General features: G+C 45.6%; 13 protein-coding genes across 13 annotated transcripts; 7 read left to right on the top strand and 6 right to left on the bottom strand.

The window, feature by feature from the left end:
* Nucleotides 1-1,360: 1,360 nt before the first annotated feature.
* ASPACDRAFT_42104 (putative mitochondrial tricarboxylate transporter (Ctp)) lies at nt 1,361-2,782 on the top strand (the record flags this gene model as incomplete). Its single annotated transcript, XM_020201047.1, has 9 exons — nt 1,361-1,393; nt 1,453-1,507; nt 1,564-1,584; nt 1,641-1,772; nt 1,845-1,992; nt 2,085-2,342; nt 2,422-2,457; nt 2,511-2,660; nt 2,725-2,782. The coding sequence occupies 9 exons, from the start codon at nt 1,361-1,363 to the stop codon at nt 2,780-2,782; spliced, it is 891 nt and encodes a 296-aa protein (XP_020056947.1).
* ASPACDRAFT_116822 (putative mitochondrial translation release factor (RF-1)) lies at nt 2,472-4,447 on the bottom strand. Its single transcript, XM_020196018.1, has 4 exons — nt 4,228-4,447; nt 3,999-4,165; nt 2,729-3,945; nt 2,472-2,664 (listed from the first exon to the last, which is right to left on the bottom strand). Exons 1-3 carry the CDS (start codon nt 4,325-4,327, stop codon nt 2,935-2,937), a joined length of 1,278 nt encoding a protein of 425 aa, XP_020056946.1. The 5' UTR covers nt 4,328-4,447; the 3' UTR covers nt 2,472-2,664; nt 2,729-2,934.
* A 398-nt stretch (nt 4,448-4,845) lies between these two features.
* Nucleotides 4,846-6,469, top strand: ASPACDRAFT_27506 (DnaJ and TPR domain protein; the record flags this gene model as incomplete). The annotated part of the gene is made up of 2 exons (XM_020199499.1): nt 4,846-5,823; nt 5,882-6,469. 2 exons carry the CDS (start codon nt 4,846-4,848, stop codon nt 6,467-6,469), a joined length of 1,566 nt encoding a protein of 521 aa, XP_020056945.1.
* Nucleotides 6,470-6,741: 272 nt separating this feature from the next.
* ASPACDRAFT_27202 (protein-L-isoaspartate O-methyltransferase) lies at nt 6,742-7,636 on the bottom strand (the record flags this gene model as incomplete). The annotated part of the gene is made up of 2 exons (XM_020199479.1): nt 6,742-7,368; nt 7,535-7,636. 2 exons carry the CDS (start codon nt 7,634-7,636, stop codon nt 6,742-6,744), a joined length of 729 nt encoding a protein of 242 aa, XP_020056944.1.
* A 3,454-nt stretch (nt 7,637-11,090) lies between these two features.
* Nucleotides 11,091-11,833, top strand: ASPACDRAFT_42100 (uncharacterized protein; the record flags this gene model as incomplete). Its single annotated transcript, XM_020201046.1, has 3 exons — nt 11,091-11,259; nt 11,336-11,718; nt 11,810-11,833. The coding sequence occupies 3 exons, from the start codon at nt 11,091-11,093 to the stop codon at nt 11,831-11,833; spliced, it is 576 nt and encodes a 191-aa protein (XP_020056943.1).
* Nucleotides 11,834-12,141: 308 nt separating this feature from the next.
* ASPACDRAFT_27415 (putative dihydrolipoamide succinyltransferase) lies at nt 12,142-14,113 on the bottom strand (the record flags this gene model as incomplete). Its single annotated transcript, XM_020199493.1, has 11 exons — nt 12,142-12,186; nt 12,245-12,316; nt 12,373-12,440; nt 12,496-12,550; nt 12,610-12,669; nt 12,724-13,116; nt 13,186-13,533; nt 13,607-13,662; nt 13,715-13,786; nt 13,840-13,892; nt 13,953-14,113. 11 exons carry the CDS (start codon nt 14,111-14,113, stop codon nt 12,142-12,144), a joined length of 1,383 nt encoding a protein of 460 aa, XP_020056942.1.
* A 287-nt stretch (nt 14,114-14,400) lies between these two features.
* Nucleotides 14,401-15,126, top strand: ASPACDRAFT_116805 (NADH dehydrogenase [ubiquinone] 1 beta subcomplex subunit 9; the record flags this gene model as incomplete). Its single annotated transcript, XM_020196017.1, has 4 exons — nt 14,401-14,577; nt 14,630-14,762; nt 14,827-14,905; nt 14,962-15,126. Exons 1-4 carry the CDS (start codon nt 14,558-14,560, stop codon nt 15,123-15,125), a joined length of 396 nt encoding a protein of 131 aa, XP_020056941.1. The 5' UTR covers nt 14,401-14,557.
* A 137-nt stretch (nt 15,127-15,263) lies between these two features.
* ASPACDRAFT_77453 (histone H2A) lies at nt 15,264-16,118 on the bottom strand. Its single transcript, XM_020204969.1, has 4 exons — nt 15,983-16,118; nt 15,836-15,924; nt 15,580-15,783; nt 15,264-15,523 (listed from the first exon to the last, which is right to left on the bottom strand). Exons 1-4 carry the CDS (start codon nt 16,033-16,035, stop codon nt 15,465-15,467), a joined length of 405 nt encoding a protein of 134 aa, XP_020056940.1. The 5' UTR covers nt 16,036-16,118; the 3' UTR covers nt 15,264-15,464.
* A 446-nt stretch (nt 16,119-16,564) lies between these two features.
* Nucleotides 16,565-17,232, top strand: ASPACDRAFT_1867550 (histone H2B family protein; the record flags this gene model as incomplete). Its single annotated transcript, XM_020197902.1, has 4 exons — nt 16,565-16,828; nt 16,878-16,949; nt 17,005-17,092; nt 17,142-17,232. Exons 1-4 carry the CDS (start codon nt 16,657-16,659, stop codon nt 17,230-17,232), a joined length of 423 nt encoding a protein of 140 aa, XP_020056939.1. The 5' UTR covers nt 16,565-16,656.
* A 351-nt stretch (nt 17,233-17,583) lies between these two features.
* Nucleotides 17,584-19,095, bottom strand: ASPACDRAFT_51545 (cysteine protease ATG4; the record flags this gene model as incomplete). Its single annotated transcript, XM_020202498.1, has 5 exons — nt 17,584-17,938; nt 17,993-18,220; nt 18,273-18,441; nt 18,502-18,759; nt 18,939-19,095. The coding sequence occupies 5 exons, from the start codon at nt 19,093-19,095 to the stop codon at nt 17,584-17,586; spliced, it is 1,167 nt and encodes a 388-aa protein (XP_020056938.1).
* A 753-nt stretch (nt 19,096-19,848) lies between these two features.
* Nucleotides 19,849-21,985, top strand: ASPACDRAFT_51544 (putative R3H and G-patch domain protein; the record flags this gene model as incomplete). The annotated part of the gene is made up of 4 exons (XM_020202497.1): nt 19,849-19,912; nt 19,974-20,831; nt 20,881-21,466; nt 21,529-21,985. The coding sequence occupies 4 exons, from the start codon at nt 19,849-19,851 to the stop codon at nt 21,983-21,985; spliced, it is 1,965 nt and encodes a 654-aa protein (XP_020056937.1).
* Nucleotides 21,986-22,190: 205 nt separating this feature from the next.
* ASPACDRAFT_1880199 (putative C2H2 finger domain protein) lies at nt 22,191-23,932 on the bottom strand (the record flags this gene model as incomplete). The annotated part of the gene is made up of 3 exons (XM_020198195.1): nt 22,191-22,632; nt 22,738-23,709; nt 23,817-23,932. 3 exons carry the CDS (start codon nt 23,930-23,932, stop codon nt 22,191-22,193), a joined length of 1,530 nt encoding a protein of 509 aa, XP_020056936.1.
* Nucleotides 23,933-24,079: 147 nt separating this feature from the next.
* ASPACDRAFT_1899030 (uncharacterized protein) lies at nt 24,080-26,170 on the top strand. The gene is made up of 4 exons (XM_020198746.1): nt 24,080-24,607; nt 24,675-24,828; nt 24,878-25,878; nt 25,934-26,170. The coding sequence occupies exons 1-4, from the start codon at nt 24,195-24,197 to the stop codon at nt 26,106-26,108; spliced, it is 1,743 nt and encodes a 580-aa protein (XP_020056935.1). The 5' UTR covers nt 24,080-24,194; the 3' UTR covers nt 26,109-26,170.
* Nucleotides 26,171-27,312: the final 1,142 nt, after the last annotated feature.

The raw sequence follows: 27,312 nt of genomic DNA, 5'->3' as shown, positions 1-27,312 counted from the left end.
CTTTGCCTTTTGTGCTTTTCACTCTTGTCATGCCCTTCTTATTTCCGTTCTCTTTCATTATTGGTTGTGGTCTGCTCATTTTGCGATGATTGTTGGCTACATGAAATTATGGGCCCAACACTGTGGCACCTTCCTGGTGTTTTGTTTTGCTGTGAATTTTGTCTCCTACATGATAGTTTTTGCACCTCGAATTCGAAGATGCAGGAACATCTATGTCTGTATCATACCTAATCTGCTCGGTTCCTTCAGTGTGTATTTGTTTCCGGTCATTACCTGTCCCTTACTCACCTTTGGATGATGAGTCAGGCTCTTGCCATTGCTCTGATCGCTTGTACATATATCTTTCTCTGGGACTGCATTGGGATCAGGTGAGATGATCAAGGCGTTCGCGGACACGTTGCAAGGTATATGTTTTCGGCGTTTCTGGCGAATTTTGGCTAACATACAGAAACGAGGCGATTGGGTTTACCCCCAGCTATGCCGGTTTTCACCATCATTTCCTGAGCTCATTTGCCAGGCTCGCCATACGCCACGGCACTGGACTATATTTCCTCTCGGCACAGCATGACTATGGCTACAACACCGGCATTTGCATCCTGGCGCTAACGGCGAAGTCTTCACGACTCTTTATGCATTTTCGTCTCTGTACACTCGCTTTGGGTCACGTCGTTTGCCAGTCTATCTCGTGACCGTCCTTGTGCTCGTCGTTGACATTGATAAACTCTGGCACTGAAATCGTGGGAACATTCAGAAAGAAAATGGAACAAAATCGGGGAAAGGCGGACCAGAAAAACTCCGGGGAGGAAGGAAAAAAGCAAAGGGGCCGGAAGAGCGAGGCAGGAGGAAAAGAGGGAAGAGGGAAGAGGAAGGTGAGGAGCGAAGAAATCAAGCGGCATGAATGCTGGGGGAGCTGAAGGCTATTGAAGAAGGAAAGGCAGAGAAGGTGGAACGAGTGTCATGTGGAAATCGAAAGGCAAGAACAATCGAAAGACGAGGAAGATAAAGAAAAAGAGAGCAAAAAAAAGCGAGAAAAGAGAAAAGGACGGAAAAAAAGTAGCCTGGGGTATACTAGATGCTACTGACTGTCAAGAGATGTGCAGTATCTAGTCAAATGTCAACTCAATTCCCTAGGTGGACTTCGTCTACATGTGTAATATTGTAGAGCGAAATTCGGCATGTCGGCAGACGCAAGTCCTGCGCGTTCTGCCCTTGCGGAATCCCGTACTTATAAGGTTACCGGGGAACTAGTGAGTTAGACCTTGACTATAGTCCGCCATAGTTGAGTTCTGACTCAAGTCCCGACAGGTACACCTTGACACGATAGATCGTTAGGATTGCACCTGGTTAAACCCATTCGCCAATGGCCACCGTCGAAAAAGATCACCGGCCGAAGGTCTGTTCAGTCTGAAGAGGAATGCTCATGAGAATGTTACTTCTAAACTGTGGACGCAGCCCAGTAGTTTGCGATCGATTATCGCGGGCTCAACCGCCGGTGCCGTCGAGATCGGTAATACCTCGCTATGCTCACTTGGCCTCCGTTTACAAAAAGCTAAACAGTATTAGCAATCACTTATCCAGCCGAATGTACGGAAGAGACAGATCCTGGTTGGTCTATTCTCAATGGCTAATTAATCCTCCAGTTGCAAAGACCCGTACCCAACTCAACCGCAGACTCCCCGATGCAAAGAAACTTCCATGGCCACCATTTGGCTCACAATGGTATGCTGGGTGCACAACCCTGATCATTGGAAATTCACTTAAGGCAGGAATCCGTGAGTGGTTCTATTTGTGGTGCTGAGTCTTTGACGCATATTCTGAGACTAATGCGTTGGTTTCGTGGATAGGGTTCGTCGCTTTCGACTGGTTGAAGTCACTCCTGCAAGACGAGAACGGCAAGATCTCGGGGCCCCGAACAGTTGTCGCGGGCTTCGGTGCAGGCTTCACTGAGTCATTGTTGGCGGTGACACCATTTGAGAGTATCAAAACACAATTGTTCGTTAGACCCTGGTCGCCAGCTACTTTATGAGCTTATGTCACTACTCCTCGTTCAGGCGGACAGAACTGACATCCTATGGCGCTGTTAGAATTGACGATCGAAAGTCGCAGAAGCCTCGGATGCGTGGGTTTCTGCATGGGAGCAAGATCATTTACCAAGAAAGGGGCATTCGAGGTTTTTTCCAAGGATTCGTTCCTACAACCGCACGCCAGGCTGCCAACTCGGCGACACGATTCTCGAGTTATACAATGCTGAAACAGATGGCCCAAGGCCAGGTCGCTCCTGGAGAGAAGTTAGGGACTGTGAGCACTTTTGCCATCGGTGGAATAGCCGGCCTTATCACGGTGTAAGCCTGCTGTGGCCCTACTTACGTCAATGAGGCCGATATCGCTGTCCAGAGGAGTTGCTAATCCATCCCCATCTAGTTACGTTACGCAACCCCTTGATACTGTGAAGACCAGGTTTGTGTTCAAGTCAAACATCTCCTCAGAGACGCGTACTGACACAGTGTTAGGATGCAATCCCTAGAAGCCAGTAAGAATTATAGGAATAGTTTCGTCTGCGCGGCACGCATCTTCAAGGACGAGGGCATTCTGACCTTCTGGTCGGGAGCCGTTCCACGACTAGCGAGGCTCATCATGAGTGGCGGCATAGTATTCACCATGTATGTGCTCTATCGATTCGTGGATGACATGAATGAATTGTGTAGCCGACTAATGATAAAACAGGTATGAGAAGACGATGGAGGCATTGGACACATTTGATCCAGAGAGGCGCTATATCTAAGTCGTTATGAAGCTGGTTGATGTATAGAAATATTACGGGCTGTATGTGCGCGATTGAGATCGAATTGTAATCGAATGGGCTCGGTAAAAACCTGCTTAACAGCGTAGTCATTATGGCAACATTTGCCAGCATTATCTATACACCCATGCCTGCTAAGCACGTCGCTGTACCTCGTGCTTGATCGATGCTTCTGCCGCCATGACTGCGATTTCGCGATCACCAAACCATGTCCGTACACTATCCATTACGGACTCTAACCCCTGCCCACCAGCTAGGACGTCGTCTAGATTGTGCACAGTGAGCCCGCTACGGTGGTCTGTGCAGCGACTTTGCCCATAATTGTACGTGCGGATTTTATCGCCTCGGCCCATTCGGGCAATGCCACCCATAGCTCCTCTCCTGAGCTCAACAAGTTCCTGTTCCCTCGCCTCTCGCCTCTGTTCGGCCAATTTCGCACGCAAAACTTGCCAAGCCTTCTTCCGATTAGAATGCTGGGACCGTGAATCTTGCATCGAGACTACGATACCAGTCGGTATATGCGTCAAGCGGATCGCAGATTCAGTCTTGTTCACATGCTGTCCGCCAGCACCACTAGCTCGCATCTTCTCCGTGCGAACTTCCTGTGGGTCAATGTAATAGTCGCTGTTGGGATCATCGAAACCATGCGCTCCATCGGTGCCACTTCCTGTTTCAGGGAAGCTAGGGAGGACCATGACACTCACAGCACTAGTATGAGTACGGCCCTTGGCTTCCGTAGCCGGGACTCTCTGAACCCTGTGCACGCCTGACTCTGTTCTCATGGTATCGTATGCACCATCCGTTTCTATCTCCAAAACTGCTTCGCTAAGGCGGTCCTCGGCCGACCCTTCTCCGCCTTCTTTCTTAATGATGGTACAACGAAAACCTCGGCGAGAGCAGAAGGCGATATACATCTTCATCAACTCGAAAGCAAACAGGCCCGCTTCATCCCCACCTGCACCAGGTCGGATCTCGAGCAGGCATGAGAGCTCTGCAAAAGGATGGCGAGGAATGAGCGCTTTTTTGAGACTCTCTGATATACTGGGCAATGTAAGCTTGCTACTTTCTAGGTCTTCAATGGCCAAAGACTTCAATTCGGCTTCCGTTCTTGGATCATCTAACAAGGCCTGTAACTCGGATATGGACTGTGCATTGGTCAGCGCGAGAAGATCGACGTGAGGACCTAAGAAACACATGCTTCGTTTGCATTATCCCACTGCTTGAGAGTGTCTGCAACCTGTGCTAGCTCTCCAATCCGTTTTGCGATCTTGGCGTCGAAGGAATCAGCTAATTGAGTACTTAGAGCTGCATGCTCGACAGCCAGAGTGCGTGCGTGTGTGAGGAGTGCTGGAGAGAGATCCGATCCTGTTCGTTTGCGCATGAGCCATGGTCGTCGAAAGTACCACACAAGTGTGGAACAAACTGACCTGTTTTGTATGTCCGACGTTGTAGCAGCGACCGTCGATATAGAGAGGCCCTGGCTGGACGAATCAAACACCGAGAGCAGACCCAAGGCACTCCGAGCATTGTCTCTTTCCCGAGTTAACAGACGAGATCGGCGACAACATTCAGTGCCACGTACATGCGATTGTAGGATCTGTTTCTCTCGAAACTTGAACAGCGGCCAATTTTCCGCGGGTAATACTGTCTGTCATGTGATATGTACAATCAGGGACTGTAACCATACTGTACGGCATGAAACAATAACTGGACGGTAACCAGCCGGGCAAGACAAAGCGCAAATTACTGTATGTACGTACAGTACAGTGTCGTAAAGGCCAGACTGGAAGATTGAGACTTGCTGCATCCCGCAACAAGCATCTCCAATAATAAATCACCGCGGTCAGAGCTGGCTGTTATCAACATTCTTGGAAATATGTAATGCTCTTCGACCATCAAAAAGGTCATTCTTATCCGCGTTGCTCCCTGTCACTGACATCTTGTCTACGACGTCTTATATTGCATACTAATATGAAACCACTTCCATAACATCCTACATTCCCACCGTCCTATTACTTATCGATTGGCGTCTCTCCTTTTACAATATGTTTGTCTCTCCGGGGCTCCTTGCGGTCTTTCTGGCCTTCCTATCGGTCGTAAAAGGCTGGCAACCTTCTCCAATATCTCACGACACTCCACTTTCATCTCTGATCGCATCTGCAAAAACGCATCTTGCCGGTGGCTCGCCCAGGGACGCTCTGCAGTACTTTGATGCGGCCATCTCAAGAGACCCTGCGAACTACCTCGTCCTCTTCCAGAGAGGCGCTGCTCACCTTTCATTAGGCAAGAACTCTCAGGCTTTAGCCGACTTCGATCGCGTTCTGCAATTGAAGCCAGGTTTTGAGAGCGCCCTTCTGCAGCGATCTCGTCTCAGGGCTAAGTCTGCCGATTGGGCAGGAGCTTTAGAGGATCTCGGCGAGGCTGGTAAGGGTTCATCTTCAGAATTCAAGGAGCTTCAGGAAGCGCACGACTCTGCGCTGCTTGCACAAGAGGCAGAAAAGCTTGGTTCCTGGGATGCCTGCGTTAGCCACGCGAACGTAGCCCTCAGCAAAGCAAGCATGTCTCTGAGCCTTCGACAAACCCGAGCTCATTGTCGGTTCGAGCGGGGAGAGATAGAGGAGGGTCTTAGCGACCTCGCACATATCTCACAAATATCTCCCGGCTCTTTGGAACCCCATTTGCAGATTTCATCGATGCTATTCTACTCCCTTGGTGACTATGATCGCGGCATTTCTCAGATTCGCAAATGCCTGCATTCAGACCCCGACTCGAAAATTTGCAATCGTCTCTATCGCAGAGAAAAGAAGCTTCTTAAAAGAATTCAGACCATGGAAAGCGCTGCAATTTCTAGAAAATTCAACAATGTTGTCAATCTGCTGGTGGGAGTCGGTGACGATAGTGGTTTAATATTCGATGTACAGAACGATGTAAGGCAGGCAAGGGAAGCTGGATATATCCACCCAGCCGCTCCCAACCGGCTCTATGCCTCGCTGGTTGATAAAACCTGTGAGGCCTACCAGGAGGTATGTCAATGTCTGTTTTCCGTGGTTGTCTGGCTTATCACTAACACTTCCGACCCAGACACAGATTCGTAAACTAGTGGCCTCCTATTGTTCTCAGGCGCTAGATCTGAATCCATCGTCCTTGGCAGGTCTTCTGTATAAAGGCCAGGTGGCCATCGATGAGGATCGCTTTGAAGATGCAATAATCGTGCTGAATGACGCCAAGGAGCATCATCCCAATTCTAAGAAAATTCAGGACCTGTTACAGAAAGCTCACGTCCTTCAAAAGCGCTCTAGACAAAAGGACTACTATAAGGTTCTGGGTGTCACGCGTGATGCCGATGAGCGTACCATCAAACGTGCATATCGGCAGCTAACAAAACAGCATCATCCCGACAAGGTCATATCTCGTGGAGTATCCAAGGAGGAGGCTGAGAAGAAGATGGCTGCCATCAATGAGGCCTACGAAGTCTTATCAGATCCTGAACTAAGAGGACGCTATGACAACGGCGATGATCCCAATGATCCCGAGTCCCATAGGGGCAACCCATTTCAGTCCGGGCCTTTTGGTAGCGGTCAACAATTCTTTTTTCAACAAGGGGGGCCCCAATTCAAATTCTCCGGGCAGGGTTTCAATTTTCCTGGCGGTGGCTTTCCTTTTCGCTGACAACGGACTGTTGTATTTGATGTCGAGGAACCTACTCGTCTCGCTATCTTCCATCACTGTCTTCGGGGAATTACGTAGCGGTTTTTCCCTTGTATCATATATATATCTCGCACCTTGTGATCCGGATATAGTTTTTCTTTTGAAAATTCCAGGCATACATTCAAGGTAATTTTCATAAATTCCAGTCGCGAACTTCGAGTAGATTTCGTCCCGACGTGCAAACTTGTGTATCCAATCAAATATGGCAAGAGATATGAGAAGGTTAATCATGATCATTTTTTCGGGCGGTCTGTCAAGGGAACATAGCTGACTTGGAAGATTTTCTCTTTGCTGACGGACCCGTCTGCCTTCTTGTCGACAACCCATATGTACTGTCCGCCGCTTGACCCAAGACTTCCCGCATCTCCATCGTCACTGCCCATGTCCACGGGGATGAACAACCGCCCGGGGGAGCGAAGCTGCTCAATCAATACAGGATGTAGCCGTTCAGCGGCCGCGCCGACATGGATGGCGTCATACGGCGCCCCTTGGGGCCATCCCAGCCGCCCATCGGAAGCTATGAACTTCACTCTTTCGGACTTGAGGTACTTACGGCCCTGCTCTGACTTGCTCATATTCTCGCAAGCTAATTTGACAAGCTCTGGTATGTGGTCGATACCAATAACTTGGCCGTTTGCTTGATTTGCAGCCGATGGATCAGTGACGAGGTTGGCAAGGACATGGGTCAAGTAGCCTGAACCGGACCCGATGTCCAAGACATGCGAGCCGGGCTTGAGAAAGTCGATAAGATATTCACATGCATGGCCGTGCATATGCGGTGCAGAGATCGTCGCGGCGTGTCCAATTGGCTGCGGTGAATCTGAGTACGGCCTTGACGGCGCATAGTGGGCCCGGTCAACCTTGCATACCTATCTGTCAGACTTCTTCTAACTATAAGATTCACCTCATCCGGATACCGTTGGTTTTTATCTCGTGGCTGATTGTCGCAGAGATAGTGATCTCCAGGGAGAAGGAAACGAGATTTCTTGGTTGGTGGGTGAGAAGGGAAAGAAGAGGGTTGCTCACGCCTTTCATGGCATCTCTCACCCTCTCACTTTTTATAAGGCCGGCCCTGTAGAGGTTCTCAACCAGTTCGCTGTTGGTTGATCCAGAACAGTACCACGCCATTGAGTATAGCTTCCGGGCGGATTGCGTGCAGGGCGTAGTTGTGGCGAAAGTCCCAGCAAGCATATACTTCCAGAGTGTGCACGCCTGCAGCAGCGGAATGATTGCCAGAGACGTAGATCGGTGTTACTCGATAGATGTGTATTAGATCAGTATGAAGGTCATTCGTTGGTAGACTAATTCAAAAACAACAGGACCTTTGAGGAGGGGATTTCGGAGTGGTCCAGACAGCCTATGACATCATTTATCGTAACATACTGGGTCTCGTGATTGCGCAAGTGATTAACAACCACTTCACATGCATTACTTATGTCAGCGCAGCTGAGTAATCCGGCCATATGATAACGTAATCGGTAAGAATAATTAAATAATTAGAAAGAATATATTTCTTATTTTTTAAATATAACTAAATTTAAATATAAGATTTCTTTCTAAATAATTAATAATATAAAATTTATAAATTATAAAAATAATAAAATAATTTATATTAATTTTTAATATTTAAATCTAATTATTAAAACAGTAGAGGTCGGTACAGTTATTTTTAAATTTATTAAAAATTAATATATATTTAAAAAAATAAAAATAAATTAATATAATTAATTTTATAAAAATATTTATAATGTTTTTCAACATTTATTATAAAAGTAATAATCTAAATAGTTTTAATATATTTATTTAAAATTTAATTTTTTTAAAAAAAATTTTTAGACTGTATGGAATTCTATAAATTAATAAATTAAATTAGTTTTTTTCTACATTTAATCTATTTAATATAATAATAAAATATCTTTTATTATTATAACATATCAAATCTTAATATAAACTATTTTTATATTTATAATATATTAATATAATTTATTATAATAGTTACATTATTATTTTGAATAACTATTAATATATTTTAATAGATTTTTTAGATTATTTAATATGATTAGAGATTATAAAATTATTAATTCTTATTAAATTATTATTATTAAAAATAAAAATTATATAATATTAAAATATAGACTAAATTAATAAATACTAGCTAGTTAAAATAATAAGAATAATAAGATTAATTTAATATTATTTAATAATAGTTTCTTAACTTTTTAATTAGCTCTTTAATTAGATTATTTTTAAATTTATATATAAAATATAGTTTAAAAAATTATAAACTAGATTTAAAAACAGAAGATTAAAAGATTATATATTATATATAAAATAGTTAGAAAAGATAATAAGATTATTAAAATGTTTAGAATATGTAAAATAGTTTAAATAAATTAAATAAACTAAATAGATTAGATAAACTTAATATTTTAATTCATATTATGATATTAAAACTGCTGGAATAATTATATATTTATAAAAATAAAAATTTCAATTAAGTAAATATATTTTTTATTAAATATTTAAAATATAATTCTCTTTACTAAAGTATTTTCTAAACTAAAAAAATAATAAAATAAGTGATTTATCTTATACTATATATAAAATTTCTAAAATAATTCTAAATCCTGAATTATATTATTTTTAATATTATATTCTTTAAGTATAATTATTATTAATTAATAAATAGATTATTTATTATTAATCTATGTATTGATTATTTATATATATAGAATAGTTTTTGAAATAGTTTTTATATAATTTTTTACTCGCAAATCTTAATAATCCACACTGGAAGATTTTTATTACTATTTATTTTAATAAGTTTAAAAAATCAAGCTTTAAAGATTTTGCCGCCCAGATAATTAAATACGAAAAACAGATGCAATATTAAGACTTTTTATTAAATATTATTAGAATTAAGAAAGACAAGTAGTTGGCTAAAACTTTATATAAAAAATACTGTAAAAAATATAAGACTTAGATCTGTAACTACTGTAGAAAGAATAGTTATAAAAAAAAGATTTATTAACAGCTATATTTAAAATTAAAATCGAAGAGATTTAAGAACCATACTGATTATATTAATATTAATATTTATTTTTAAAAAAAAACGCACGCTGTTTTTTAATATTATTTAGTATTAAAATTACTATATAAAATTATATAAGAATTAGATTGCCGCAAGACTGCAAGACTGCCCGGGATTTATAGATAAAAGCTATTAAGAGTAAGAAAAACCGCTATAAGTAAGAGATTACTACTAAAAAAAATAAAAAATACTATATATTTTAATTAATTTTTATTTTATATAGCCGCTTTAATTTTATATACAGTGCGGATTAAGAGAATGTGTCAGCGCAGCTGAGTAATCCGGCTACGTAATATAATGTGTTGCTAAGTTGCTTTTTATATTGATATATTAGTTCCAACTACTAAGAGAATTAAGAACACGTTCTATACACCTCACCCCTGAGACTTCAAATTGCCGATAACTTACTGTAGTTCCCTGCTATAACGAATCAATCCGTTTAGCCCGGTATGTTTGTTGTAAGGGGGAATCGTTATAGCGAATAAATATATTTGGTGTAAAGATATATATATTCTTGAGGTACCGACCCTTATAAAAACCAATTTTGTGAATCTAAAAAGCTTTATTCCTAACCTAATACGGAAAAATTCTTGCTTATTTAGGTATGGTTCTTTCTCGATATAACGAATTTCGTTATATCACAAAAATGTCAGCGATTTGAGGACTCAGGGTCGGGGCTATTCGGAACGTGTTCGGATGATTCTTGATGGTTCTTGGTTGTTGTTACCAGCTAGGTTCTCCGCGTGTGTGCAAGGGGTAAAGGCCATCGGATCACGTGGCCGGATTACCCAGAAACGCCGACAGAAAATAACGAAATTTGTATGGGGGCAGAGAAGTTAAGTATTTTCGCTATAGCGGGATTCGTTGGAGTGGGGAACTGCAGTACATGTAGTAACAGACTTGGGTAGCCGAGCTTTTGATATGCTTGGACCTTCTATGATCGGCTTAAAATAACTCCAAAGACTCCCGACATAGACATGAACAACCATATGAATCTCAACGTAAAGGCTATACGCAAATTTAAGTAGTTATTATTAGTTAGTCCCTTCCAAGTGTAGGCAATGAGATTTTGTACGGTTAGAAACCTTACCGCCTGCTCCCTCGTCCATTCTGCCGCACTTTGCACGGACTCCCGCACCCTAACTGTACAAAACCTCATTGCCTACACATGGAAGGGAAGGGAAAGGGAAAGAGTACTCGTACTTTACAGTACCTGTAAAAGGTGACTTGGCTTAAAAAGTGGGTGGAAAATCACCTGATGTATATGGGCGGTGAGTGGTTTTCGTGCCACAGCACCGAATAACGAGGGTTGGCTGAGCTGCTTTCTGAATCGCGACAGTCAGTAAGGGCTCATCTGTACCCTGGTTTATCGCTAGCCTTGACACATGTGGTCATGATAGTCGTCATATATGTGACTGGCAAAAATCCCCATAGTGGACATGCGACCAACGGACACGTATCGTACTAGTGAATTGCTCTTGACATGTAATCATGGAAAGTGAAGAAGCAGATTCCACCGTCCAAGCAGAGGTCGATATCCTCATGTTCGATTATCTTCTCTGCGCAACAATTGACCAACTCCTATGCCACGGCAGAGCGAAGGCGGAAGGGCAGAAGCGAGAAGACCATAATATCGAGTGGTACCTGAGAACGATTGAAAGTATGTATGGCCGAGCTACTGTCTCCATCATCAAAGCACTGACTGTTTCCAATTGCCGACCTAGCAACTAGAGCAGTGTTGTTAGACCCAAGTAGTCTTTCGGATGACATATATACCAAAGACCGACTGTTGAATTTTGCCGTGATATTTTGTGATCGGTATGCTTTACTACAGAACGGCGCTCCGGTGGTAACTGCTTTGTTCCTACTGGCCAAATTTCTCGCGCTCTGCGAAGGCGAAGGACCAAGGGAGAGCTGGCCAGAGCTCAAGGATGCCATTTCAGCTCACCTGATTATGGCGGCCGCACAAGAGGAGCTCGCGGCGGCCGGCATACAGTCAACCCCGGACTACGACGAGTGTATTCACCGCGTGCACGAGGCCATAGAAGAACAATCGCCGGCGAAAGGACGACAAGGGCATCTGAAATACTTCCAGCCACCTTGCGGTTTGTCGCTAGAGGTTCACCTAAGGGACATATCGAACGAACTACCCGCAGCTCAGCTTGCACGTGCAGTGATTGATTACCTGACCAACTTAATGCAATCGCTAGATCCACCCATACTGCTGCAGCTAGAGAGAGGAAAACTCGGTGGACTCACCCGTCAAGAGACCAGACGGCTGAAAGAAAGAGTAGGACTATGAAAGCCCATAATTCGGTCATCTGTACAGTTTATAGTCGGACATTGGCGAGACAAATCACAAGACTAGCTGCAATGGTGGGCCTCTCTACATGGATTGAACAGTAACCTATGTCGATAAATGATTTCTAAAATAGACCGATGCAAAACAATATTCTACACGCCAGGATATCAGGAACGCGCGGAGATGGCAATGTTCCCTGGGCCTCCGCTGCCGATCGGTAAAAAAGTCGTGGCAAACGGCTTAGCCCAGTAGCATGCGACGGGGGTCTTCAATGTATTCCTTGACCTAGAGTAAGTGATAAGGTTAGTTTCTGAGTTAGAATGCTCCAGGTTCGGTGCCTGACCTTGACAAGGAAAGTGACAGCCTCCCGGCCATCCAAAAGTCGGTGATCGTATGTCAAAGCAAGATACATCATCTGGTTCAAACGTTAGCATAAGCTAAGAGGACGGTAAGGATGCAGCGAGGACTTACAGGGCGTATTTCGACTTTACCATTGACGGCAACAGGCTTGTCCTTGATAGCATGAAGTCCAAGAACGGCTTGACCAAGTTAGTCAGTTGTCTACTATGTCCTAGCCCAAGGCGTGGGACCTACCCGTCTGTGGAAGATTAATGATCGGCGTGCCCATGAGAGAGCCGAAAACACCGCCCTGTGAAGTCAGCATTGTCAATGGAGTTCGATGTCAAATATGGACAAAACACGACTTACATTGCTGATGGTGAAAGAACCTCCGGCCATGTCCTCGATCGTCAACTTGTTGTCACGGGCCTGGAATGAGAACTTAGATTAAATTGCGAAATCCAATGAGCTTGAGCGACCGACCTTCTTGCCGAGGTCTGCAATGGACTTCTCAATGCCGACAAGGTCCATGGTCTCCGCGTTGCGGACCACCGGTGTCACGAGGCCCTTTTCAGTGGCGACGGCTACACTGATATCAACATAGTCTCGATAGACAATGGTGTCACCGCCATTCGGCCCTTCAATGGATGCATTGACTGCAGGGACATCTTTCATAGCTAGGACGCATGCTCGAGAGAAAGCGCTCATAAATCCCAGCTTGACACCGGTCTTCTTCAGCACATCATCCTTGTAGAGCTTCCTGAACTCCATGAGTGACGACATGTCCACCTCGTTAAAAGTGGTGAGGGAGGCTGCCGTGTTCTGAGACTGCTTCAAGCGCTCGGCGATCCTCAATCTCATTCTGTTCATCTTCACCTGTACGTGGCATGTCGTGTTAGCGAAGTCAAACTAGGCCATGACACAAAGATTATGATAGCAACGAACCCTTCGCTCTTCACGGCCCCCAATGCTGGATTTGCTGTCCTCGGGGGCCTGCGAGTTAGGTGCCGCGGGCTGCGATTTCTTGGGTTCATTTGCCTTGGCGGCGGGCTTCTCGGGAGTGGGCGCTTTTGGTGCCTCGGACGTCTTTGCTTGCTCTGGCTCCGAAGCCGTGGGTTGCTCGGGTCTAGCTGGTTCTGCAGACTTTTGAGATGCCTCCTCTTCTTTCTTTGCTTCCGGGGCACCTCCGAGCTCCAGTCTAACAAGGTCCTGACCAACCGTAACGGTGTCCTCCTCGCTCACCAGGAACTCCTTGATCGTGCCAGACTCTGGGGCATTGACGGAGACGTCAATCTAGAACGGGTAAGCGGCTGCTGGGCGTGGAGTATCTCAAAGTCCACGTTTCATGGTCATTAAGCGTTCGTACCTTGTCAGTTTCAATTGTCGCAATCTCCTCATCTCGTTCAACGTAATCCCCAACCTCTGATGATCCCGTCAGTGAATTATAGCAATGTGGACGCCTATAGAGCCTCACGTTTCGAAAACTGCTTCAGGGTGCCTTCGGTGATGGACTCGGCCATCTGTGGGACCTTGACAACAGTGTCCGCTATGAGTCGTCAAGTTAGTGCAGCCGGCAAATATATGGGGTTCTTTATGTACCATAGGTTCTAACTTGGTGGGCTCCGAAGGGAGTAGCGGTAGGGTTGGTGAAGCTTCTGAGCCTGTCTAAGCCGTCTGTTGCTACCCACGCCATTTTATCGCGAAGGACTTACCCCAAACCCGTAAACCGTTGCAGAGCCGGATTCAGCCGACAGGCCACTTTAGCATTTCTTTGGAGCGCATTCGAGGCGAAGTTTCTGGGGCGACCGAAAGAAACAGTGCGGAAAGCCTGGGTGCTCCGAGCAAGACGATGAAAGGGTAGCCGAGAAGCCATGATGACCTGGGTAAAGAAACAAAAAAAGAAAAATGGTAGTTATCAATAGCAACGTCCGAAAAGACAATATACAATCCTAAGCCGCTGTGTAAACTCTGGGAAGCGGGCGAGGCGAAGACAGCTGAGTTGTGATTCCACTTGGAATGCAAGTTCAATTATTGAAAGTAAGTTAGAGGGAGTGACGAAACTTATGTCGGGGTACGTGAGCTTGAGCCCGGGCCGAGACAACCGGGATTTCCCTCAAGAGCAGCTGCATTTTCCCTGCGACCGGCAAATGAACGGAGTATAATTATTACGCTATTACGGCTGCCTAGGACTGCCAACTTGGCACTTTCCAGCGCCTGCCAAGGACCGCCGCAGGCCTAATTATCAAATGAGGATGAATTCGAAGCCGAGGGCACATTATCGTCATCCCTTTCTTCAACACTGACTTCCCCGGACACAATGCCTCTTAGCGCCGCTGCGTAAGTCAGTCGATTGAACTCCTGCTAGAGACTCTCTGACTCTGCATCACAGTTCCCTTTATCGACGGTCCCTCAAACTTGCCCTGGATTGGGCTGTTCACCGTCAGGTTTGGCGAGGACAGGCAGTCTACATTCGCTCACTATTCGACGCAAATAAAGACGTTCGCGACCCTCGGCAACAGAAGGTATCCTTGAATTGGAGCTGCAATGTACAGTGGTACCAGACCTAGTCTAATAGCGATTCAACAGGTGCTGTTACAGGAAACCGAGAAACTCCTTGAGACATGGAAGCACCCGGACCCCTATCGCGCGCCTACTGCTCCAGGAGGTATTTGATTGCTAGTCCAAGCTTGCCGGAAGGATCAGGTACTAACTTTCTATAAGGCAGTAAATGGGAGAGAAACCTTCCTGCCCCCCAGTTGCCTCGTAAGTTCATCCGTTTTGTCCTTGATAACAGACTCTTGCATGTTGTCCGGCACGTCGTGCTGACACCCATTAGTCGCTGCCCAGCCTGCGGGCCACTGATCGTCGTCTACGAAGTACTTTAGCATATCTGTTACAAAAATACAATTTGAATAGCACACTTGCAACAAGGCTTGTCGAAGCAGTAAACTATAGAGATTGAAAAGCGATAAGTAGCACTCGCCGACGTACAACAAGAGCCAACACGTCGACGGCAAGAATGGAGCATATTGAAGGTTTGTATCCATAAATAATTCTCGGTATCATTCCATGTCCGTGGACATAATGTACAACCATGAAACTAAAAGCTAAAAGGAAGAAAACAACGCAGAGCCATTAACGTGCCCAGACCAGAACCCCGTTATCACATCAATAAGAGAACCAATCCACGCCGAATCAGAAAACCCAAACCAAAGAAAAATAGTTCACAGCTCCTGGCTACCCGAGCCCTTGCCACTCTTAGGGGTCTTCTTGGGCAAAAGGTCTAGATTGTGTTAGCACTGCTAGGCCAGTCGTGTAGATCGAAAACTTGAAACATACTCTGGTGGATGTTGGGGAGGACACCACCCTGAGCAATGGTGACGTGGCCCAGAAGCTTGTTCAACTCCTCATCGTTTCTGATAGCAAGCTGGAGATGGCGGGGAATGATACGGGTCTTCTTGTTGTCACGGGCAGCATTGCCTGCCAATTCAAGGATTTCGGCGGCGAGATATTCAAGAACGGCGGCAAGATAAACAGGGGCACCTGGTATCGTGTTAGTAAAGTAGAGGTGAATGAGACAATTCCGAGAGCATACCAGCACCGACACGCTGAGCGTAGTTGCCCTTGCGGAGAAGACGGTGAACACGACCAACAGGGAACGCAAGACCGGCCTTGGACGAGCGACTAGGAGACATGAGTGGGTTAGCTTCGATTGTGGCAGGTGGTGGATGGTGGCTCTCACGATTGGGCGTTCTTGCTACCGCTGGCCTTGCCTCCAGACTTTCCTCCGGTCATTTTGATGATCGTTGTTTTTTGTTGGTTAGGGTCGTGAGAAGAAGATATAGGATAGGGTCAGGACGTTGACACGGCGAAAAGATTAGTTTATGGGATTAAGGGTTGACGGCGAACGCGAGGGAGCGGAGGACATATATAATAACGCGACAAGGGTGACGTTAGGCTAATGGGGAGCCTTTCAGATCACCCTCTCGCTTAGCGGGGCTAACCAATCAAAGAAGAGATCATATCACCTGGCGCGCATGGCTTGGCGGAGATGGATTTGGCATGATTCCGGGTACGGATTACCATATCGGGCATAGCTCTGTAATGATGGGGATGTGTTTCAATACAGTCATGCTAGCGTGATCTGAGGCGTTCTATGGCGGTAGGTGACGCGTTCCCCACCCTTTAATCATACAGATCATACGTATTCAAAACGGTATTGAAATTCTGCTTCTTTCGCGGACCTCAGGATCAACTAGGCATTTGCGAGCTGGTATAAGTAGCGCGCCTCTCTCGTCACCGCGTCTCCCTCATTTCAGTTTTCCTCATCATCCTGCTCTCCGTTCTTCTCCACGCTGCAACTCAACGCAATCCGTCTTTACCTTCACCCTCTACGTTTCAAACACAAGATTTAAAATGCCTCCTAAAGCTGCCGAGAAGAAGCCCAGCACCGGTGGCAAGGCCCCCGCTGGAAAGGCCCCCGCCGAGAAGAAGGAAGCCGGCAAGAAGACTGCCTCTGCCAGCACCGGTGACAAGAAGAAGCGTGGAAAGACCAGGAAGGAGACCTATTCCTCCTACATCTACAAGGGTACGCCTGTTTTACGTGCTTCCATGTACAAAGCTAATTCTCGTTCTAGTCTTGAAGCAAGTCCACCCCGACACTGGCATCTCCACTCGTGCCATGTCCATCCTGAACTCCTTCGTCAACGGTATGTTTCGTTCTGGCCGTATAGTAGTCTTATCATAGATGCTGACTTTCTTTAGACATCTTCGAGCGCGTTGCTACCGAGGCTTCCAAGCTCGCTGCTTACAACAAGAAATCCACTATCTCGTCGCGGGAGATCCAGACCTCGTAAGTTACCAATTTAGTGAATCATGGGGCACCAGCTGACGAAATGTAGTGTGAGGCTCATTCTCCCTGGCGAATTGGCAAAGCACGCGGTGTCCGAGGGCACTAAGGCTGTTACAAAGTACTCTTCTTCTGCCAAATAAGCTTCTGTTTTGTTTGTTTGTTTCTGCGGGATTGTTTTTATGCTACCTCGTCATCAGCAACGGTCTTGAGGTGGTGGGTTACAGGGTGTTCGCGGGATTTTTTTCTAATGTGTCATGGGATGGCTTTATTTTTTCCCCTTGGGCCAAATGTTTTTTATGGTTTTCGTGACATGAATGCGGTGTAACATAACACGGATCTGGGGTTGGTCGCGCAATTTTGCCTTCCCTAGCAGAATTCGATTTCTGAATTGCTTTCCATATCCATGTTTTCATCCACGCAGCTTTACCGGATCGACGTACATTGTCAGGCAAGTCTTCCTGGACTAGGAGCCTCGCATTCGTTCCAGGTGTCTATTCTGTATCGTCCAATACCTCAACTTCGTCCAGAGCATCTCGCCCCATGTTTGATGTATCCATCTCATCGATGACATGGATGATCGCTCTGCCTTCTGCCGATTTCAACCGACCCTCCCAGTCCTGCCAGTCTGCTTCATTTCGGATGAGAAACCCTATAAGCATACTTGGATCCATATCCCGCATGTGAATCCTCCGCAGTCGTCGCGTGTGGTAAGTGTCAATCTCATCTTTCGAGTATGACTGCCCGGTGTCACGATCTGGAAGCGCTGGGCGGGTTAAGTGGGGGTCGAGATAGAACAAATGCGAACCCTGGTGGCCTACAAAATAATGCGAAGCCGAAGGACGTCCCCTAATGTGTTGATCGCATCAGTTTAGTTTGGTGATAGCTACTCGGGGGGCATACCCTGCTATACCGACCGACTGGGGGAGTTGTAACGCGGCCTTAAGGCCATTCCAGTATGCCGGTGTCACGCGATCGATGCCCAGTCTTATTCCGACAAGTATGAGCGTTGGTTGAATCACATCTGTCCCGCTACGTGCGATTTCCAGGAATCTATCTCGATAAACCTCCCCTGTATCATTTGTGACATATACGTTGAGTGCTGGTTCTTGCCACGAAGTGGAGAGCGCCCTAGCTTGGTCTTCAGTTCCAGTCGATATCTTAACGTGTGGGTTTAACATACTCAATACATCTGGCGGTTGCGGATGGCCCAAACCACTCTCCTGGGAATTTGCCGCATGACTGTGCACCATGCTGTACAAAACGGTGGATCGAGAAGGGGGCACTGGGAGTGTCTGCAAAGAGTGATAGCAGGCTGGCTTCATCATTCTGTCTCTGTCCGCGACGCCAGTCTATCAAGATGTTAGCAAGGTAGAGTGGCCGTCTTAAGTGTCTGAGACCATGTTTCTCACCCCGCCCGAGTAGCAGAAAGGCCATCGCATTGATCAGTAGGCTTTGGCCTGATCTTATCATACAGCCCCATCCGGTATCTGATGTAAAACCTTGCGTGTCCAACAACTGACTTCGTAGTCGGACGCTTAGTGTCATGGATGTATTGGCGTCGTGGCCATCGGTTCTGGGTATTGGTGTGAAGTTTGATCGATAGGTCATCCAGATCCTTGACTCAAAGTCTGAGATGAAGGTCTCTGGCCAAGTATACTCCGATGTGCCTTGTGTCCTTGAGACCGCTGATGCAACCTCATTGCCTTCGTCACACTCCTCTTGACCATCATCGGCTACGTGATATGCAGGTATTAGTTGGTCTGTTCAACTCGCTGGGGCACTCTTTCTTTTTGTCTCTTCATCTTGTTTTGTGTATTCTGGACCCTGTGGTTGCGGGTAGGCTTACGGGTCTTGGTCTGTGAAGCTTCTGGCCCCTCGGCAGGAAGGTACTTTACCCCCAAACACCAGATAGGTTCGTGTGGTTCTCTGTCGTTCCTAGGTTCGGGATCCCAGATATACTGCACGATGCGTTTGCTGCAGCGGCCGATATCCGCGGCATTCATGGTTGCTGTGTCTCTTTGGTTTTGCACTGTGCTCAGTTCTGGTCACTCAAGAGGATGGAAGGTTGTCACCGGTTTGGTTGCTACGTCAGTGTCCGGCGGGGTGTGGGTCTAAGACATCGCCGGCCCGCTTGGGTCATGCGGAATGGGGCCATATGAGCACCGGTGCTGCACCATTTGGCTGAAAAGGCTCTCGTTGGGTGTAGTTACAGGATGGGCATGGCATTTATGCTTTATGTTACTAGTTGCCCTAACAAAATCTTTGATGGGGCGTTCTTTTGTTCTTTACTTTGCCGTGTGTTCCAAGTCCTTCGTTTGGGGCATAATGCTGGTGAAGTTCATACAACAGTTGAAGAATATATAAACACATGAGGCCGCACGACTATGCTAGCGCCTCACAAAGAAGTATCTTAAGTCATAGAGACAAAGTATCCGAAAGACTATATATGTATCGTGGAGATACCCACTAAGTGCACACACCTATCTGAAGCAGGCAGCGCAGACATGCCTGGACTGACAGCTTTAAAGATTTAGACAGTAGATACCCACACAGGTGGAGTATGGACATCGGATCCCCCCCCCGCAGACACTCACTCACCGCCCGCCCGAGAAAGTGGAAAAAACCCAGAGCCGCCCCTTCGGGTAAGTTTTGAAACTACTGCAATTCTTACACATCGCTTACATCCTTCAGGTACATCCTTCAGGTACATCCTTCACTGCCGCAAGCAATCACGAACACAAAAGAGCGGCCCCAGGATGCCACGGTCCAAGGTGAAGCCGAGGGTCAAGAAGAACAAAGGAACAGTATCCAGCCTTCAAGGTACTGGCGCCCTTTCACCATGAATACCCACATGTTCATGCTAACGCCACAGAAGTCACAGGCAACAACCATCTTACACTGCAACAAGAAGCACGCAACACAGAGGGCCGCAGCTCACGAAGGGTAGACACCTCTCTTCGCCACCACGTGGTACAATTCGTCAGCGCAAGAAACACGCTATCAGATTTAGATCAAGAGAAAAATCTACGGCCTCCAGAACCTCTTTACGAACACCAGGATCTGTCAACCGGAAAGTCATCTGATGCTGTCACGATTTCAAGCCCATCATTTGGAGTTGATCATGACCAATGCCACTTTGAACCGCCTGAGGAAGATCTCACTCCTAGAGCCACATCGGACATAGCCACATCATGGTCCCCGAATACAGATGACTCCAGCGAGGACGAGGTGGTTTTCTCGGGGCGCCGAAGTCAGGTCGCTGAGTACACTCCTAGAGAATCCGGATCGATATCCGTCGCCAAATATGTAGACATACACAGCCCCGCCGACGACACAAGGCGCACACCCCCTCTTGATATATGCCCTGAAAGTGTCTCACTGTCTAGACCCGACATAGCTCCAGCAGAAGAGTCCTCGGTCGGACAGGGGCTGGGTGAATGTCCAGATTATATCAGTCTCAAGGTCAAAAGGACAAATAAGAAGGAGAAGACCATGCGGAGGCTTTCCACGACAGACGAAGACTCTGTCCTAGCAGATTATATCGCAAACATGGATGACGAATATTTTATCCTGCAGGGCGGACGCAGCCAGGACAGAGGTTCTGAAGCGTATACCATGGTGAAGACAGGTCATTCATCACGTTTCAACGGCAGCACGGGACGTGCCGATAGAGCAACATCATCTCGTATTAAAACCGCTCGCCGGGGTTCCTCAAAGGAGTGCATCGACCGTGCAGAATGTAGGTGGAAATATTCTTGCAATATATGTCCTCATGCTAACTGTACCAGACAATGATCCGGAGGTGAGACTGACAACACAGGGCCTGTTGATTGCCCCAGGTACGGATGGCCACAGGGAAAGCAGTCAACTGGTTGACAATGATCCCGAGCACGCGGAGGGGGGTGGATTGAACAACACAATGCTGCCAGACTCGTCCTCTGATATTGATTCTGCTCATGGAAACGAATGGGAGACTAGAGATCCCTCTTCAGATGTTAAACAAGACCATGACGAAGAGGAAAGCATGTTTGCATCGGCGAATGCATTCGCCGACGCGCTAGATCTTGATCCCTACTACGGGTTTGATATCATGGACTTCAACCGACCCAGTCTGAAGAAAAAGCCCAAACGGGCTGGTCGTGGATTTAATGCTTATTTGCCCGACAGTGACTTGGAGGCGGAACTCCTGAGTGCATGGGAAACCGACCGCGCTAAGAAAAAATCGAGAAAGCAGCAAAGAGAGCAACTTCGCTCTGAAGGGTTGCTTGGTCGACGAAATGCCGAGCCAGATCTCAGGGTGAAGTATGCGAAAGGAATGGACAGCACCGAACTGAAGATGGAAATACGACTTTTTCTGTTGTCAACAAAGCATAGGTACCTTCCGACACCTTCATTGTATGTTCTAGTGTTTAGACTAACGCAAGATCGCACCAAAGCTTGGTTCTCCCTCCAATGGCGAAGCAACAACGAAAGCTAGTGCATGAACTGGCAAACCTGTTGTGTCTCACTTCGCAGTCACGGGGTAAAGGAACAAATCGATTTCCAATCATGAACAAGACGTCACGGACTCCAGGCTTTACCCAGCAAACCATCCCTCAATTGGAACGAATACTGTCGAAGGGCAAGTACGTCCAACGAGGCTCCAAATCTTGGGACCACAAAGCGACAAAACCAGCCAAAGCTCGACGTAGCCGCCCCGACGCGTCGGCAACATACATGGATGGGGAAGTTGTTGGTGCTTCGGCACCAGAAATTGGCGCAGGAAACCGGGGGAGGGCTATGCTTGAAAAGATGGGTTGGAGCATTGGCACACCCCTGGGAGCTACCAACAATAAGGGTATCCTACAGCCGGTGGCGCACGTTGTAAAGAACTCTAGGGCTGGCCTTGGCTAGATTGACGTCTTAAGAGACGCCTGCAGCAGGCTTCGCTAATCACGTTGATCAAAGTTCGTGTTGTAGAAGCAGCTCGCCAGTAGTACTTCATGAAGTCTTTGAGATATAGCTACTGGTGGTTGCCCAAGAAGTGACACGAGAATTTTCAGCAAAGGAGGCTTGGTGCAGTCGAGATATCCACGCTATTTTGCTGAATGCGACAAATTCACCTCTTGGTTGCAAGTGCCTGCACCCGGAGCTGAGCATGGCTAGAATTTCTGATATGGGTAAAAAGCTGTGATCTGGAGGCAAAATCGACACCACAGGTAGCACATCGGCGGTCTTGAGCCTGATTCTCGGCTTGTTGGGCTTTCTTCAGACGCTTTAGCTTGGCCTTTCCCAATTTTGCTGGAGTCATCGGTGACTGCTCGTGTATATGTGTTGCCGACAGATTTTCAATTAGATCATTCATTGTGTCTGCCGGATTTTGTATATCATCGTCTATTGGCTGAAGTCGACCTTCCACACAATCTCGGGGGGCATAGTCAGTGTCACAATCTGAACTATCATTTGCCTCCTTAGAGGAACCGGAAGTAGCGATGATGCCAGTACATGGGTCATCGTGTTTGTCGAGATGGTTGTCTTCACCATCTGTTTCTGCATTTGAACTGCTGCAATCTAGCGATTCGTGACTTGGTGAAGCTGACAGTGACCTCCTGTTCATGTCTAGAACAGATGTTGAGCTGTTACATGGCAAAGCGGTTGTTTTCTGCGTAGAGTCGAGGGTGGAGAAATCATCCACCAACCCCAGCTGCTTATTCTCAGCCCTCATTTCTCTTTGCAACTGTTTGACGGCCTTAATATGCTTCTTGCTTCGTTCGTGTGTCTCAAATTGTTTAGTGCTCTTGAAGCTTTTATCACACACAACACAATCAAAAAGCTCTACCGCGACATCTGAGATATTGTAGCTGCTATCGGAATCAATCTCACTGTGATCTTGTGACATCGCCCACTCTGGTGCGACATATTCGCGAAACTTGGCTTGATTGACTGCTCGTGACTTGGCAGCTTGCGCAGCAGTGGAACGACGAAGAAATTCTTGCCGCTGAGATTCACTCTGAACATTGGACTTGTATCGTGGGTCACGCTTTTTAACAAACGCCACAAGCGACCGAACTGCATCATTGAATTCCCGAATTCCATCCTCACGTAGACGTTTGTTCTCTTTCTCCATCAGCCGCCTAACACGTCGGTCTGGGGCCTCTGAATAACGGTATTTATCTTTCCACGCGAATGTCTTTGTGGTTGAGAAGCCACTCCAGGCCATGTAAAATGGACGCACAACTTCCTCATAGCCATCGTCACGACAACCAAAGGTTGGATACTTTGTTGTATTTGTTCCTTCGCAGGAGGTACTTAGCTCTTCCTCCAGAGCGAGACGTGAGAAAATCTCACGAAGACCACCGTAGAATCCCTCAGGGGAATCAGAGAACTCCATTCGAGGACTGAATTGTGAAAACAGCCCGAATATGTCACTTGCAGTGGTGATTTTGGTATTGTTCGATAATCTGACATCTTCAAAATTTCCATCTTGCCCTAAAATGGCTTCTTGATGAGAATCATACCAGGCGCGCTCTTGGGGATCTGAGAGCACTTCGTAAGCAGCCTGAATCTCCGCAAATAGCTTCGTCGCGTTTTCCACATTTCCAAAGTTCTTGTCAGGGTGTAACTCCAGAGCTTTTTTCCTGTATGCCTTTTTAATCTTTTTAAGCAGCCGGCAGATGGTGTCAGTTTGAAGTAAGCCAGATAGAGAGGATGAGAAGGGAAGGGAGGGTCAAAAGAAATGGCTTACTCTTCTCCAGATGCGTCTCGAGCGACCTGCAAGAGTTCATAATACCCGATCCTCTTGTTCTTATCAACAGAGGTACCGGGTTCTTCAGTGTTGGTTGTGGAGTAATATTGGCCCATTCCTGCGGTATTTGTTCCTCAATGCTAAGAAGGAAGGATTGAAGGATATACGTTTTTGACGAATTATGGTTACTCTCAATATGTAGGTCAACAAAAAAAGTAGCCGGGTATCCGCCTAACTCTGATTCGTGTTCTCCAACCTCAAATGATATCGGAACATACAGGTGCTCACTAGTGTGGCGACTCATTGCGTTGCTCAGTCTACTATTGAGGTCATTTTGTCATACTCTTACAAGTCATCCTTATATACTTGTTTGGCAGTATGGTTTTGTCTCTTGTTTGTCTCCCTGAAGAGCTGATACAACACGTCCTTCATTACTGTGAACCATTCTCCACAGCCGCATTAGAACAAACAGCTCGCAGATTTCGTGGAGTCACTAATGAACCGACACTATGGCGCTATTATTGTTTGACAAAGTTCATCTATTGGGCCCCTTGTCACGAACTGTCTAAGAGGTTGACAGCTCCCATATCAAGTACAGATTGGAAACAGCTCTATGTAACGAAGCATACAAGCTACCGCGCAACTACACGCCTGCTGAACAATATCCTCTGCAGTCAGGTTGGGAGGATCGAGCAGATCCAAGCAATAACTGACCTTGGATACGATGCTAAAGATGCTCTTTCACATAACATCTCTGTGGGGTCCGAGGCAGAAGACCATTTGGCGCGGAGGTTGGTACCATTAACTTTATATCCTTTCTGCCTGCCATATTTTTTAACCATACGTCTACCATGAAAGATATTACGCCAGGGCGGTCTTGTCCTGTCTCCATCGAAGCTTTGCCATCCGGGAATGGGAAAACCTCAGACGTGGAGAGGTTGTGTCTTTAAGTAGGGCGCTGGGAGCGTTCGATCTATTCATCCCGGAGAGTGGGTTTGGTAGTCTGGAAGAGGTAGGCTATCATCTTAAGTTGGAAATGTCATAACTGACTGGCTTTGAAGATCGTCACCAAATTGGATAATGTCACGTCGCTATTTATCGAAAATCACCCACAATTTCAACAATTAACCTGTCGTAATAAGGCTAGAGCCATCGCAGGCTTCCTTCGAGCGAACAATTTCAATGGTATTGAACCAGGAAGGAGTTATCATCGCCTGGAGCATAATTTCTTAGGTGTTTCACTGAACGATCCTGCACACAACTCACTTCCTCTAGTCTCGGCTGCTATTTACTGCCATATTGCACAGAAATTAGGCCTGGACGCCAGGCCATGCGGATTTCCTTTCCACGTTCACGTAATTATCATGCCTGCGACCGGATATGATGTCGATGGTCATGCAGTCGAAGCTGGAATGCGAGGAGGTCCTATTTATATGGATCCGTTCAGATCAGACAAGGAGACACCAGTTACGGATCTGCAGCATCAGTTGAACTTTCTGGGAGCCTCCGCTGCGGAGCAATCGACGTTCCTTGGGAAGTCTGAGGTGTCTGAGATCGTGCTTCGTTCCAGCAAGAACATATTAAACTCTATTCAGCGCGGTAGTGATTTTAACGACGTACATTCTGCATCAGTTGATTTGGCCAGTGCAAAATATGCCGCTGTTTGGTCATCTATGTTACTTTCAGATCCGGCTCGCTCTATCGAGTTGAGGCATAACCTTCCATGGTTAATGGAGCTTCTAGCCATGGAATTTCCATCAGATGTAAATCTGGTTGAGCACTTCATTACTCCTATTTTCAACGGTATGGCTGAGCATGACAACATATTGGAAAGCCTTCATGTTATGCGGGCGGTGGACGGGATTCCGAGGGAGGTCAAAAAGCGCTCCCAAGATGGCAGCGTCAGGTATCGAATTGGCCAGGTTTTCAGGCATCGCCGATACGCATACCGCGCCATTATCACTGGGTGGGATGTGGAGTGTGGTGCGGGTGAGCAGTGGATGAGACGTATGGGAGTGGACAATCTTCGAAATGGTCGACACCAGAGTTTCTATCATGTACTGTATGTGACTGTGTTCGATAAGGTTACTAACCGACTGTGAGGCTAACAATTCCAGTGTTGAGGATAGAAGTGTTCGGTATGTGGCAGAAGAAAGCATTGAGCCTCTTGTCACAGAGATAGCAGATTTGCCACAAAGTTTGGTCGCAATTGCAGGCAAACACTTCAAAAGATGGGATAATGATAGAGGGGTTTTTGTGAGTAATATTACCGATGAATATCCAGATGATTGATAAGTATGGTATCTTGGTGTTGGCCAATATGTACTATATTATTCTATTACATGACTACATTTACTAAAAAAAAAAGCCTTTAAGAGGACTATAGATCTTATTATTTCTACTAGCGTGGTGTTGGTCGGTATTGTGGGGAGGAAAGCGCGCCGGGTGAAGGTAGGGGGAGGGAAAAGGATGAGGAAATGGACTCAACAAGAGCTTGAATGCTTTCTTGCATACTGATGGGGCAAGCAGTGGGATCAGCCTTTCCGGTAGAAAAGGTGGGTTTCTATCCGCCTATCTATCTGTTGCAGTTTCCTTTCGCGCGGGTGTTCTGCCTATAGCTTCTGCCTTCGAGCTCCATCTCCTAATCCCTGTATCTAGCTCCTAAGTAGCAACAATATTTATTTTTAGATTTCCAGTAGAGCCCAATAGCCAAAAAATTATCTTCATTATATAGCAGTATTTTTGAGATTACTGTATTCTACCGCTTTGAATATATATTTTATTTATTTTATTTCGTGGTATAAAGTTTTTGATCAAATATTTGCTTATATATATTGAAATATATATATGTGACTGCTGTTGTTCTAATCAGTATATTAAGATCTTCGCATCTTCCTATACTATTATCTACAGTATTAGTAACTATGGTTTACTATAGCCGACTATCTTAAATATCTGGTTCTTTTAGTTTTTTTAGTAATAAACAACTTTTTTTATATTTTATCATTGACTAGTTTATTACAGTTGGTAATATATATTTTATGTATATTTAACTGTTTTTCCAAATATATGTAAGAATTGTATTTTTGTATTCTAATATTATATTCCATATATTTTTTTACTTTGTAATATATAAGTATATTAAATTATATTATTTTTGAATCTTTTTAAAAAACTGATTATTTATTTTTATTTTTATTTATTTATTTATCCGGACGTCTTCTACGCCAGTTTTTATATATTAATATTTTTTATTTTTATATCTAATGATTATCTTTTTTTTTAATAAGAATTAAAGACAGTTTTATTCAATTTTATATATTTTTATGTTATATAATGTTTTTAATTATTATTTTAATTCTGTATTAAAACTCGCTAGTTATAAATACTGTTCCGGGACGGATGGATTGTGCCAATCGAAATATGTTTTTAAATAAGAAGAAATAGTTAGAGAGCTATTTTATTTATTTATATAAAATTTTTTTATATATATATT

This window comes from Aspergillus aculeatus (genome assembly GCF_001890905.1).
Source record: "Aspergillus aculeatus ATCC 16872 unplaced genomic scaffold ASPACscaffold_6, whole genome shotgun sequence".
Taxonomy (NCBI): Eukaryota; Fungi; Ascomycota; class Eurotiomycetes; order Eurotiales; family Aspergillaceae; genus Aspergillus; species Aspergillus aculeatus.
Note: the sequence above shows the minus strand (reverse complement) of the source record. Positions and strands in the feature narration are given on the sequence as shown.

What these genes read in the sequence shown, in the direction of transcription:
- ASPACDRAFT_116822 (XM_020196018.1), bottom strand. Translation starts at nt 4,327, where the DNA reads ATGCTCGGAGTGCCTTGGGTCTGCTCTCGGTGTTTGATTCGTCCAGCC. An exon ending in ACGTCGGACATACAAAACAG is followed by an intron (nt 4,166 to 4,227) that starts GTCAGTTTGTTC and finishes GCAAACGAACAG; the next exon opens with GATCGGATCTCTCTCCAGCA. An exon ending in AGTGGGATAATGCAAACGAA is followed by an intron (nt 3,946 to 3,998) that starts GCATGTGTTTCT and finishes ACCAATGCACAG; the next exon opens with TCCATATCCGAGTTACAGGC.
- ASPACDRAFT_77453 (XM_020204969.1), bottom strand. Translation starts at nt 16,035, where the DNA reads ATGACCGGAGGAAAGTCTGGAGGCAAGGCCAGCGGTAGCAAGAACGCC. An exon ending in GGTAGCAAGAACGCCCAATC is followed by an intron (nt 15,925 to 15,982) that starts GTGAGAGCCACC and finishes CATGTCTCCTAG; the next exon opens with TCGCTCGTCCAAGGCCGGTC. An exon ending in CGCTCAGCGTGTCGGTGCTG is followed by an intron (nt 15,784 to 15,835) that starts GTATGCTCTCGG and finishes ACACGATACCAG; the next exon opens with GTGCCCCTGTTTATCTTGCC.
- ASPACDRAFT_1899030 (XM_020198746.1), top strand. Translation starts at nt 24,195, where the DNA reads ATGGTTTTGTCTCTTGTTTGTCTCCCTGAAGAGCTGATACAACACGTC. An exon ending in GAAGACCATTTGGCGCGGAG is followed by an intron (nt 24,608 to 24,674) that starts GTTGGTACCATT and finishes CTACCATGAAAG; the next exon opens with ATATTACGCCAGGGCGGTCT. An exon ending in GGTTTGGTAGTCTGGAAGAG is followed by an intron (nt 24,829 to 24,877) that starts GTAGGCTATCAT and finishes CTGGCTTTGAAG; the next exon opens with ATCGTCACCAAATTGGATAA.